A 12506-nucleotide genomic window follows, 5' to 3' on the forward strand; every position below is an offset into this window, starting at 1 on the left:
GGACCCCGCAAGGAGTCGGATTATTGAGCCAACCTAGTGTAATGTGTGTCGGTTTGTTTGTCGGTATGCAAGTAAAATGCGATCAGAACAAGAGACGAAACGCGGGCACAAGCATAAGTGGGACATAAGAAGAGAGAATTTGGCTAGGGATTAAACTGCACTTTGAGGATAAGGAGAAAAAAATTAACAGAAACAATAGAAGAAAATGAGCAGTTGGTTGAAGGAGCGTAACGGTTAGGCGTATAAGCAGTGAACAAAATATATATACCGAATGTGAAAACTAACGGCGGGAGTAGTGTTCACTATTGGGGTAACTCGATCAATCTTCCTGTAGGATTTAGTTTAATGTGGTTTAGTTTTTTTTTTTTTTTGGTTTTAAATCCCAACGTTTTTTAAAGCAGCTTAAGCAAACAGTGAGATGACTGCTATTGCTCCATTAATGATTCAAGCGAGCGACGGGGATGATGTGATGCAAACACAAGAAAAAAGTCACATAAACACTAAACAAATCGACAGACGAAACATCCAAACACACAAACGAGTAAACGACACTCTATCACGAAGTCATGCTATCTCTCTATCTCTGTTTTTTGAATTAGCAATCCGTAATACGTAGCCTGTAAGATGATTTGAACGGAACACGGAACGTAAATTGGGTAGTAGTTTGTGCATGATGCAGCCAGTAAGAAGTGCTCGCGGAAGCTGTTGCGCGGAGTTTGGTAAGGCAGGAAGCAGGAAGTGTGTGGGGTTTGGGGGAGGGAAAAGATATTTAGCTAAGATCACCTACGAGCGGAAGGCCAACCGCGAAGAGACCGAGTGCAACAACAAAACAAGCAAGCAGAAGCGATACGACGAATGAGTATATATGTGTATAGAACAGCTGAGAGTGAAGTGAAAATATAAAATTATCGGCAAGAAAAAGCAACTTGAACTTGATGGTTTTTGGGGTAGCGAATTTAATTGAAAAGTAAAGAAAATTAAAAATGATCAAACTTATCAAATTTATCTATGAAGTCTATAGAAAACCTTTTAAAGTCCCCCTTAGCAATGTTATTTTGTGAAAAGAAAGCATTTGCCTTCTAAAGTATTTTTTCCAGAAGAAAAGTGTTGCATAAACTCCACGTAAAATGAATCTTTAAACCTGAAGGAAATTGATAAAGCCCAAAGTTTGCCGAAAAAAATATGGTAAATTTGAAATATTGGGAGTAATTTAGTGTTTATTATACTTTTCCAAGTCCAAGATGAATAGTTTGATGAAAGAGTGCAATAGATGCAACTTTCAGGACGTGGGCATGAACTTTTCCGGTTAAGAGAAAGCCTCCTGCAAAAGCAGTTTTGCTTTTGGTGCTTCTTTTTCGGTGTTTTTTTCTTTTGGTATATGCAAAATAACCGACGAGGAGGAAGGAAGGGAAATGAAACCAACCAACCGGTGTTATGGGTCAGTGGCCACGATTTTGGCAGAACCGGTTTAACCGGTGGATGGGTTTTTAGGAGAGAGCTTTTCGCTGTCTTTGCCATTTTCGTTCTGCAAAACTCGGGTTTGGTGCTTGCGGGTTTGCCTTCCACTACTTTCACTTTCATTGTCTGTGACGAGAACTCCCAGTTTTTAAATCATTCAAATTTAAATCAGAGCTCGATTATGCAAGCCAAGTTCCCATGTCGTTCGAAAGAGAATGTTAGATTCTTGTACTAACTTTTTCTGTTTGTTTAGACATTTAAAAAAATAGCACATAAATTTCGAAACTGCAAGAAATAATTCCCGCAGTAGAAATCAGTTAACTGGTTGGTTTCCAGTACCTTTACCCACGGATTTCATCAGCGCTTCCTTCCGGTAAAACCATATCTGTCACCGTATCGTAGCAATTAGGTGTGTTCCGACCTGCCAGAGAGGTGCATTCACGGGAGCAAAAGAAAACGCGATCCACAAAAGGCAAGGCAAGGCAAGGAAAAAAGCAAACCCGCTCCGATCCGCAATCTTTTTCCGATTGTTGATAGTAGCAACGGCTGGTCCGTGATCATCGTGCTCCATGGAGGGGGGGATGAATACTGCTCTGTTCCGTTTGTGCGTCAGCTTCGTCATCCCAGTGTCGGCGCGCGCAGTTTCGAGAGAACCGTCTAGCGTGACAGTACGAGATCACGACCGAAGTTCGCTGAAGTGCTCTCACACAACGCGTGCGCAACTCCACGTGTCCGTGACCGTGTAAACTGGTTGATCTTGAAACACACTCCAGCGTCATAGAATCGATCTGAAGCCGTACCTGGTTATTGATAAAGGGCGTTGGATATTCTGGTGCTCAACCTGCTCATCACCACCACCTTTTTTTACCCGGACCATGAGTGCTTTGCGGCGTGTTCTAAAGTTTCTGCTCGGCGCGATCTTTCCAGCCACCACCCCGCGATCAGGTGCTAATGCGGAAGAATGCCAAACGATCGAGCGGATTGTTGGAGTACATCGGTTTTCGTAGGACCGCTGAGATATACATCCGTCTATGAATGTGTTAGCATATAATTTATAAATGTAGTCTTCAACCCATGCTATTTGGCAATCAAAACAGAAAAAAAGACAGTGAATAGATAATTCTTACACCACCAAAACCACGCGCTGTTCGTGTTTTTCTAAGCACCCGAACCTTACAGACCGATACCGTTGTTTCTGCTTCTGCTGTCGATCAATTGACCTCCAGGAACTATACTTAAACAAGTCCTTGAAGTACCCGATAGAAGTAATCCTTGATGTACATATAATTGTCGGTTACGTTCGAAAGGCAGGAGTAAAGAATGTTAGAACCAGTGAAGGCAAACCAAAAAGCTGCTCGCCTTCATGCCTCTGCTGGAACACACGGTGGTGGTACGCTTGGTTCATATCACCGTGATGTCATAAAGCGAGTGCTTGGATGATTGTAAAACCAATATTTTTCACGGAATGTCCTACTGTTGAACATCTGTTAGCCTACAAGTGTAACTTTTTTTCAACAAGCAAGCCAACATATGTTGTTGTTTGTTGCCAAGGGAACAAAGCATGGATTGAATGCAAATGAAGTAAAAAAAAATATTTCTAATTTTTTTACAGTGTTTTTATTTTCAGAAGTATCTCTGTTTCGTTTTGATGTATAAAACACATCGAAAATATTTCAACTCCTCACGGACAGGCGAGGAGAGAACGTGCATGAAATCCCATCGCAGAATAAGAAGCCCATAGTCGGTATCTTGCTCTACAACAGTACGTTTATTGGAAGGACATTGATCGCAGGGTTGCTTAGACGTTTGGGTTGAAGCGCGCCCAGTTACGGATCTCGTTGAAGAAGGCGTTTCCGGGGCAGGCGGTGGCCACGGCCTGACGGTGTCCGATGAGCCAGTAGTTGGAGGCGATGTGTCCGAGCGACACGCCGCAGCTGATCAGCTGCTGGGCGGCGTTACGGGCGGCGGCGTTCGGGATGCCGTTGGTGAACGTTCCCATCACTCCCATGCCGACCGAGCGATCGTTGTATCCGGGCGCGTGGGCTCCCTGGCGACCCCAGCCGCGACCCTCGTAGGCGGCGCCGTTCTCACCGACCAGGAAGTTGTAGCCGATGTCGGCCCATCCGTTGCTGTTCATGTGGAAGTTCTGGATGTTGCGCATCTGCGTGGCGCAGGCGGCGTCCGTCGTGCAGTGCGCACCGGCGGTGTGGTGCATCACCACCCACGGGGCCGGGCGGATCGGCAGCTGGGCGGTGGAGGCGGCGCGGGCTCCCCACTGGGCGCGGGTCACGATGCGCGGGCACTGGGCCGACACGCTGGCCAGGCAGGCCACGCTGGCCACCAGCAGAACAGCGGCGAACTTGTTCATCTCGAATCCGGTAGATGGGTGTGCCGTACGTACAATTTCAAATGGTCCCGAGCTCCCAATTGTACGCCGGTTTTATAGAACACCTCCCCCCGGGGTTCCCTTTTGCCAGCTTTTAGCGCCAGATATCGAACAGCTCGTGGCAGTCCCGCATCTAGAGCGTGCCGTGTGAAAATGGATCGATTTCAAGTCACGCTATATTTGGCAATTTGGAGGAAAGCAAAAGGATGAAGCAGAAAACTCCAACCTTATCGCGCCCGCGGATCAGCTATCCGATTAGGTCGTTAATCGCCCAATTGCTCCCGGGACTCCCGCGAGGACCGTAAACACGGGAACCATCTTTCACGCGCTACCTCACAACGTTCGGTTGATAAGCGGCGATAAGATACACCAAGCTTATGACGTTAAAATTGGTCTAGATTTCTTCAGACGATTCCCCTTATTTCCTTCCTTTTGGTTTGTTTGATTTAAAACACAACAGGGAAACGATCTAGAAACTGCCACTGATACGACGCGGACCGGTACGATGCCGTAGGCCAAAAATAAACGTGTACTGAGCATGTAATTTCGTTTAGCAACACGTGCCGAACATGGATTATTAGGATGTTTGCAGAACTTTGACTACGACCCTGTATGTTTTTCTTTATCTACCAGCGATATACTAAAACATTATCAGAGCGGTGTACTTTACGTTCGTTACTTCCTGATATAGATGCTAGGAACAACTCTCGTGGCGTAGAAAAAGAACTCAGAAGTCCAGCAAAGAATGTATTTTCCAACACCAGCCCATGTAACCGCACAATGCCATGGCAACGGAAATTTGGTTTGCTGCCAATTTTATTCTACTGAACACTCCGATTTGGTTAATTTGGTCTTGCTGTGGCTCTTTCGGTTTATCTTTGACTATATTCCAGAGTTCTTGCTTAAGAAAATTACGTCTCGTGTCAAAAAAACGGCGTTAAGAATTTTCAAGTCAAGGGCAACTAAGATCATGGAAATCTATCGATCCATGAAAGGTTTTTCCATTGTAAAAGGGCGTAAATATGTCCATTAGATATGCAGCTTTCGTTGTCAGGTCAATGAGAAGGCTTCGTTAGGATCAGGCTCCGATGAGATCGATCTAGCAATCCAGGATCTGTACATCGACATTGGTTAGAAACGGCTTACTAGATCGCACAGAATCAAAAATTATGTAACAGTGAGTCAGTTCGAGAAACCCCGTTTCCCATTTTCCACGATGTACCGAGGAGTGTGAAGTACCGCCTTCAAGAGCAGGTCGTCTTTAGTGGCATCGTTAATTGTGGTGCTTCAGATTTTAAAGTATCTGGTTGTAAGAATTAAACGTACTTAATAAGTGAGTTACATCCAAAGCCAGTGTGCAATTGAATGTTCCAATTATGTTTCCTTGCTACGCTTTCTTGCTTTAATAACCATTTCGAACATGCTAAAAGAATGTGCATGTGTAATCTTTTGAAAAGAAAAAAAACTACTGATTTTCCATTTACCAGAATTGGTGTTTTACAACCGACCAAAAATTGTCCCATTTGTGCTCCAGCAATCTTTATATGCAAACTGTATGTTCACCTAATCTTAGCTAAACTGCGCAGTGATGAAGCGTTTTTTTTTGCTTGGCTTGGCCGGCTTGTTCGAATATTTTAAAGTACGGATTATCATAATTCGCTTATCGGTGATAAAGTGAATCAATTCATCATCAACTGTTCCATCCTTCATCGTTGGCGTCACCCCTTCCCGAAAACCGACCCCGACTCCGCGTACACTATCTTATCGATTTCGTCTAAGTCGACGTCGGCGCACATGCGTTGTTGTAACCAACAGATGGACACATTCCGAGGTGGTTAGATTTACAAGACCCACCCCGTGTAGTGGTGGGGGTGGGGAGGGAAATGGTAAATAGCTTTGCACGGGGATTCCTTTTTGTTTGCTTCCGATGAGTTAGAGCGAGCCTGCCACCTGTCTGTCCGTCGGTCTGAGGTCGCGCTTCGGAACACCTTGTTTCTTTTCTACCGATGGGACGACGAAAGGTCGGAAGCAGCCTCCGCGGGAGGACAACCCTACGACAATTTGCTTGGGGAAATCCACGTACTTATCATGACCCTTAGCGGGGGCTGTAGAGAGGGGGGAGTTGTGCGTAATTGATATCGATCGAGGTGCGCTATTTGGGGGTTGGATTTGGGCTGATTTTACAACCGTACAATCCATCGGCCACCCTCGCCCGGTGAGAGTGTGTGGTTGGTCGGACTACGGACCACGATAAGGAAGCAATCTTTCGGCAGCTCCTAACGCGGTTGCGTTTTGGGCGACGATAAGGAGGATGGCCGGTATAAAACGCCCCCGTAGGTCAGCGCTGCTTCACTCAGTTCACAAGGAATCACAAGGATGAACAAGTTCGCCGCTGTTCTGCTGGTGGCCAGCGTGGCCTGCCTGGCCAGCGTGTCGGCCCAGTGCCCGCGCATCGTGACCCGCGCCCAGTGGGGAGCCCGTGCCGCCTCCACCGCCCAGCTGCCGATCCGCCCGGCCCCGTGGGTGGTGATGCACCACACCGCCGGTGCGCACTGCACGACGGACGCCGCCTGCGCCACGCAGATGCGCAACATCCAGAACTTCCACATGAACAGCAACGGATGGGCCGACATCGGCTACAACTTCCTGGTCGGTGAGAACGGCGCCGCCTACGAGGGTCGCGGCTGGGGTCGCCAGGGAGCCCACGCGCCCGGATACAACGATCGCTCGGTCGGCATGGGAGTGATGGGAACGTTCACCAACGGCATCCCGAACGCCGCCGCCCGTAACGCCGCCCAGCAGCTGATCAGCTGCGGCGTGTCGCTCGGACACATCGCCTCCAACTACTGGCTCATCGGACATCGTCAGGCCGTGGCCACCGCCTGCCCCGGAAACGCCTTCTTCAACGAAATCCGCAACTGGGCGCGCTTCAACCCGAACGTCTAAATACAGCCCGTTTCTTAATTTAAGCGAATCAAAGTACTTTTTACTTCCCGAACTCACTTGATGACATGACTTTGTGACCCCATTTTCAGTAACGGTTTGAGGTGAGGTTTTCAAAAGTATTTTATTTTACTTTATCATGTTGAACCTATTCTGAAAGAACTGAAAAAATCTTTACTTCCTAAAAACATTTGATGACACGACTGCTTACACACTTTCAGTAACTTGTTCCGTTTGAAGTGTGGTATGTTGAATTCTTTTATTTTATAATATTGTTGATGATTCTCGAAATTAACTTTACTTCCTAAAAATACTTGATCGCATGACTTTTTGTACCCATTTTCATTAACTTGTTCCATTTGAGATAAGGGTAGCAAAATGCTTTTATTTTGCATGGTTGATTACTCTCCAAATTAAAATGGCGTTTAATCTTTTCTGAAAGAACTTTACTTAAAAACCTGAACAAAATAAAAATATGTATGATAAAAAAAAAACACTAATTCGATTAGCTTGTTGAAGCTTTTACCTTTAAGTATAGTCACATTTTTTTCTGGATTCATGCACAACTAGTAAGAGAGACCAGGGAAGCCTGGGTCCCGCTGAACTTCAAACTGCTTGGAATATTAATCGCTAAGCTAGTTTAAAGAATCAAATCTGGTAAAGAAAAAGCAACAAAGGATAGTAGAGTAGTTTCCGCTTTGAGGCATGGACAGCATGCGACATTTTCTTTTAAATCATAAGATTGAATGAACAAAGTCCTTGAATTACTATGTTTGTTGTAAGTTTATTTTCAGGTTTTTAGTATTTCATTTGCAATGTTAGAATAGGGAAAATGTTTGTATTCAGTCAAAACTAAGCTTCCTAAAGCTTCCGTCAGTTCCAAAAGAATCTTCTATGGAGCGATTGATCGCAGTTGTACCAGAAGATGATGAAACTTTTTTTGAGCTCATTGCAGCCATTTCCAGCAGATATAAACGATTATCTTTCAGCTTATTCTCCCACTGCTTTACAATATTGTCAATTGACTCTAGATTACCTCCATATTCTTTTGGAAGCAGTTGGGGGGAAAAATGCTGATGTAATGACTTAAGGCCGTTGTCATGAGAAAAAATCTGTAAGAAAAGACATATGAGAATAATGTTAAAGCGCTACAAATGCTGCTGACACTTACTCTTTTATGGCGATTTTTTTCCGAAAGAAGCCCGTTAAAAATATTTAATGCAATATTAGCCCCTGTTGGTGGGTTCAGTATGTGAATTCCCTGCATTCGAAGCGGTGAAGCATCTTGGTTCAGAATGGCGATTTTTCGTAAAAGTTCTATTTCTAATTGCATCAAGTGACCAGCAGAGACCCCTTTGAGATCTATTATAAGGGTCAGGCCGCAAATTACCATCTGGTCGTCTTCACGCATCAGAATATCGTTGATCATAGTTCCGACTTTCATAACGTCTGCAAAACTGCATTGCTCGGTGTTGAAATGTCCAACTCGAATGATAAACAGCTTTGGATCGGTGGGCTTTGTTGTGCTAGGGAGAGGCACAGCAACGCTGTAAATTAAAAATATAATAATAATCCTAAAAAGAGAGGTTGCGGAGTGGAGCCACATCCTCACCCCATACGTATAACTTTGATGGTCTTCTCATCCTCTGGGTCACGATTTTGAATTACTTGCGGTAACTGGTAACGGATCTCATGAAATAGAAGTATTTTTTTCTTCACCTTTTCTAAACTGAACTTGCACCCACGGAGGAAGGCTATCAAAAACTGATCATCAACTATTTCGCACTGTAGTCCACGTTCAACAAGCCACGTTCGAATTACTGACAGATGACTCTCGATCTGAGATTCATCCTCGTTGAGTTCCCGTTCAGCTACTTCCTTCAATAGCGAGGACACGGGACGAATTTGAGACATTTTAGTAAGGCGGTGTACGCAATCCGCCCAACGATACCCTAGGTCAGTCGAACTTCAAATAATACTTTCATAAGTGCCGAGCCATAAGCTCGTCGTTCAGCCCCAAACACCTACAAATACACCCTAATAAATAGATAACGTGCTCCCGAATAAACCGTCGCTATCGTTGATAGATCATTGATTGTGACGATTTCGATCATTCGTTGAAGGTGCTAATAGGCTATTGTTCATGTACGTCACCTGCACTGCAATATCTGGCTAATTTTGAACACGCTGTAAGAACGCCTAGGAGATGAAATAGATTGTACGACGACATAGAAGAATTTGATAAGCTGAGACATGCCCTTCTCTTATGAACTACAGCACTGCGATGAGATGGATCTAGTACTAAATACATAATTTTAAATAACACCGACTCAGTCGATTCTTAAAGAACATTAGATCCTGCAACTCCAATTTGTAATTTCCCTTTATATTTGATTCGAGTTTTGTTCCAAAAAAAAAATTAGATGATCACTTACGCATTTTCATTAACTTTTTCGTTTTAGGTTTCTAAAACTCTTATATTGTAGTTAATCTTATATTAATGTTGAATCTCGTAATTAAGCTTTTCTGAAAGAACTTACTTGCAGGACTTTTCACATTTTGACTAACTTGTTCCTTTTGAGGTGAGGTTGGTTAAACTTTGTTATTTTATAATATTGTTGATGAATCTCGAAATTGAATTGTGTTGCAGCTTTTCGAAAAGAACTTAATGAATTTTGCTTCCAAAAATGACTTGATGTCTTTTCGATCCTATTTTTAGTAACTTAATCCATTAGAGATAAAATATGTAAAACTATGTTATTTTATGATGTTGTTGATGACTTTATAAATTAAATTGTGTAAATTCCTTAGATTAATTGTGTTAAAATTAGTGGAACTATTCTGAAAAAGCTGTAGAATTTTACTTCCTATGAAAATCTGTTTACGCATTTAAACTAGCTTCTTCCATTTGAGGAGAGGTTTGTATTACACTTTTATTACATTTTATCGTATAAAATTGTATCAAACAATAAAATGGTAGATGGAAATGCTTAAATTTAAATTTACCTCCTGCTACAAGGCAACTAGATCTACCAGGAGGCAACCACGTTGCACATTCAGTCACAGGCGACTAGATCTACCAGGAGGAGGTAGCCCGAAATCTCGCTCGCGCTGGTTCCAGTTTTCATTCCCTTTTGCGTCGAATTTCATCTTCGATACCAGGCGATCATGACGATCCAGGAGGTTTCCTCGAGAGCCTGGTAGGAAACTAGGTTGCGCTCTTTCTCACCGACCTGTGCGCGAGCCTGGCGTACGATTGGGATCTTCCTATCTTTATCGCACCGATCGTTGCTCGGCGGAATGTGCTACCTGCTACTGGATCCTGCGACCCTGGTACCAGTTGACCATTTTCGTTCGCTTTGCTTTGAAAAAAGGAGGACGCTGGAATTTGATTTTACGAAGCAACCGAAACGAACCCTCACTTGGCTCCATAGGTTGCTTTTCCTAATCACTTGTTAGGGAGGAAAATTGCGGTTCCGTTGCATAAAGAGACACTTTTTGGGTAGAATATTTTCCCATATTTTAATTTATTTCCATTTTTAAACAACAATTCTAAGTTAAATCCTTCGAAAATGCATAAATGAATACCAAGTTCGGGTGCTTTTGGAAATATTAAATATCTTTATTAACGGCTTTTCAGGCGATTACAACATGGAATAAATTTGTAAATATCGACGAAAAAATTTCATCCACTACAACTTTGTGTACTTTTAACGTGTTTCATTATATGGAAGCTATTTTTATTGTCCTTAAACTGTTGTCATAAAGTAGACTCCCTTCGCTAGAGCCGGGGGGAGGCCAAAAGCTACCGTGTTTGCTTGCCGGAGTGTTTTCTATCATTATTGTCATCCTCCTTGCTTCTTATAAATGTAATAAAGTAGTTTCAAAATGGATAAACCCCGGTGTGAGGGTAAATATTTTTGAATGTTTGTTCAAGCGAACTCCGCCAAACGCGTGGAGTGTGTTATTGTCCTTACTTGTCTAGAATTATTATCTTCGTTACTTTTTTCCCCCATTTTTAACGATCCCCGTTGCGGGACGAGGTTTAGTTGCGCTTTTTGGCTGGACTTGGTGCTGGTTTGGCCACCGACGACGGGAAGATGATGAACAGGGACAGCTGCACGGCACCAAGCGCGAGAGCCATCAGGTTTTGGACCTTCAGGAGGGAAAATGAAATAAAGAGTATTAGATGATATGTTTGTTCTGTGTTTCATTCGACCCCATTATGTATCGAAACTTACCACAAGGAAATTGCTGCGAAGAATGATTCCATACAGCAGCCAGCAAAACGACACGATCGAACCGAGCAAGATGATTGGAAAGGGAAGCCCTTCGGTGCTTTTTTTCTTCAGAATGTCACCCTAAAAAGGAGCCAAGTAGAGTTTGATTTACTTTTCTTTTTATGAAACCGGCTTGGGCTGTTTTCCACTTACCAAACCAAGCAGAGGCATCCCGACCAGTGTCCACAGGATCGCCGTTAGAATGACACCGAAACGGAACTCGACCACCTTCGGATCTTCGTACTGGACGTACGATAGCACACCCACGGTAAACGCACCAGCCAGCCCAATCTGTCCCCAGACGGCCGTCTTCTTCGGCCCGGGTGTGTACAGATAGAAAGCGCACACGTACAGCAAGTGTAGGGCGAGCCCGATGAAGTTTACCCGTATCATGCCGTCATCCTGCAGCATCTGTCCGAACTGCACGTTCAGCAGGCAAAACACGGTACAGGCGAGGAAGGGCACCGCCGAGAAGCCGTCCGTGCTGCCCCGACGCCGGATCTCGTTGACGACCAACACTCCACTGAAGAACTGGACCACCGTCACGAGGGCCGCCGTCTGGCCGACGGTATCCTTGTGCGGTTGCAGTGCGACGGCGATCGATTCCATTACGACGATCGGACGGCTAACAACGATCAAACTTCCTTGCACGTTACGTAAGCAGCGATCAACGCAATCGTTTGCATCCGATCGCGGGGCAAAGGAATCGAATGTCGTCACGCACACACGATCACTAGGGTGTCGTCGATCATTTATGGCTGCTTCACTGCGCTGCGATAAGAAAACTCCAATCGAATCAAAGTAACCACCACGCCGGGTTTCTTTAGGACCAGTTCTTTGGAGTGGAGTGTTGGCCGTCGGACGTTGTTAACCCGGAAGAGATAATGGGCAGCACTTCAAGGGGCAAATCAATCTACAAAAGATAACGGTAAATGCTGCTGCATCGTATCACAACGATAAAAACGGAACTTACTTTGAAGACTGCCTTTACAGATCTAGGTTTGTTTATATTTACATGTTTTTGTTTTGTTTTCATTTCATTTGACATAGACAATTGTAGCTCAGTTCGATTCCACTAGGTGGCGCTGTGCGGCGGTGGTGAATTTCTTCGAAATTTAAATTTAACGGACACATCCATTACGTTACGTTTTCTTTTAGAAAACATTAAAACTACATTTTCTTTCCCATTCAGCTCGACACACCGTTTCGGTAATACAGTTTTTCAGTTATATTTAAACTTCAATCCATTTTCTCGTTCATTCAGTTCATTCCCGGCCCAAAACAAGACAAAATGATAAACAGAAAATCTAATAATAAATATGCTTCCGCTTTCTAATAAACTTTCCTATTCTACTGCTCGTCATCTTCAGCCTAATTCATCCCTTGCATGATGAATTCTATTAAATCACGGTATTTAGTTTAGGGGTTTTGGTCGCCTT

At 44.0% G+C, this 12506-nt stretch overlaps 4 protein-coding genes across 4 annotated transcripts; 1 reads left to right on the forward strand and 3 right to left on the reverse strand.

The window, feature by feature from the left end:
- Positions 1-3256: 3256 nt before the first annotated feature.
- On the reverse strand, positions 3257-3826 carry LOC131286142 (peptidoglycan-recognition protein SC2-like). Its single transcript, XM_058315036.1, has one exon. It carries the CDS (start codon positions 3824-3826, stop codon positions 3257-3259), a length of 570 nt encoding a protein of 189 aa, XP_058171019.1.
- A 2394-nt stretch (positions 3827-6220) lies between these two features.
- Positions 6221-6790, forward strand: LOC131286476 (peptidoglycan-recognition protein SC2-like). Its single transcript, XM_058315439.1, has one exon. The coding sequence runs from the start codon at positions 6221-6223 to the stop codon at positions 6788-6790; it is 570 nt and encodes a 189-aa protein (XP_058171422.1).
- An 839-nt stretch (positions 6791-7629) lies between these two features.
- On the reverse strand, positions 7630-8701 carry LOC131282155 (alpha-tocopherol transfer protein-like). The gene is made up of 3 exons (XM_058311556.1): positions 8400-8701; positions 7959-8334; positions 7630-7899 (listed from the first exon to the last, which is right to left on the reverse strand). The coding sequence occupies exons 1-3, from the start codon at positions 8699-8701 to the stop codon at positions 7630-7632; spliced, it is 948 nt and encodes a 315-aa protein (XP_058167539.1).
- A 1904-nt stretch (positions 8702-10605) lies between these two features.
- Positions 10606-11736, reverse strand: LOC131281143 (sugar transporter SWEET1-like). The gene is made up of 3 exons (XM_058310402.1): positions 11221-11736; positions 11029-11148; positions 10606-10943 (listed from the first exon to the last, which is right to left on the reverse strand). The coding sequence occupies exons 1-3, from the start codon at positions 11674-11676 to the stop codon at positions 10833-10835; spliced, it is 687 nt and encodes a 228-aa protein (XP_058166385.1). The 5' UTR covers positions 11677-11736; the 3' UTR covers positions 10606-10832.
- Positions 11737-12506: the final 770 nt, after the last annotated feature.

This window comes from Anopheles ziemanni, chromosome 2 (assembly GCF_943734765.1).
Source record: "Anopheles ziemanni chromosome 2, idAnoZiCoDA_A2_x.2, whole genome shotgun sequence".
NCBI lineage: Eukaryota > Metazoa > Arthropoda > Insecta > Diptera > Culicidae > Anopheles > Anopheles ziemanni.

Excerpts from the sequence above, each read along its gene's own strand:
- LOC131286142 (XM_058315036.1), bottom strand. The coding sequence starts at position 3,826 with ATGAACAAGTTCGCCGCTGTTCTGCTGGTGGCCAGCGTGGCCTGCCTG.
- LOC131282155 (XM_058311556.1), bottom strand. The coding sequence starts at position 8,701 with ATGTCTCAAATTCGTCCCGTGTCCTCGCTATTGAAGGAAGTAGCTGAA. Across the intron at positions 8,335-8,399 it reads ATCAAAGTTATACGTATGGG|CGTTGCTGTGCCTCTCCCTA; the intron begins GTGAGGATGTGG and ends TTTAATTTACAG. Across the intron at positions 7,900-7,958 it reads AAAAAAATCGCCATAAAAGA|ATTTTTTCTCATGACAACGG; the intron begins GTAAGTGTCAGC and ends CTTTTCTTACAG.
- LOC131286476 (XM_058315439.1), top strand. The coding sequence starts at position 6,221 with ATGAACAAGTTCGCCGCTGTTCTGCTGGTGGCCAGCGTGGCCTGCCTG.
- LOC131281143 (XM_058310402.1), bottom strand. The coding sequence starts at position 11,676 with ATGGAATCGATCGCCGTCGCACTGCAACCGCACAAGGATACCGTCGGC. Across the intron at positions 11,149-11,220 it reads GGATGCCTCTGCTTGGTTTG|GGTGACATTCTGAAGAAAAA; the intron begins GTAAGTGGAAAA and ends GCTCCTTTTTAG. Across the intron at positions 10,944-11,028 it reads TTCGCAGCAATTTCCTTGTG|GTCCAAAACCTGATGGCTCT; the intron begins GTAAGTTTCGAT and ends TCCCTCCTGAAG.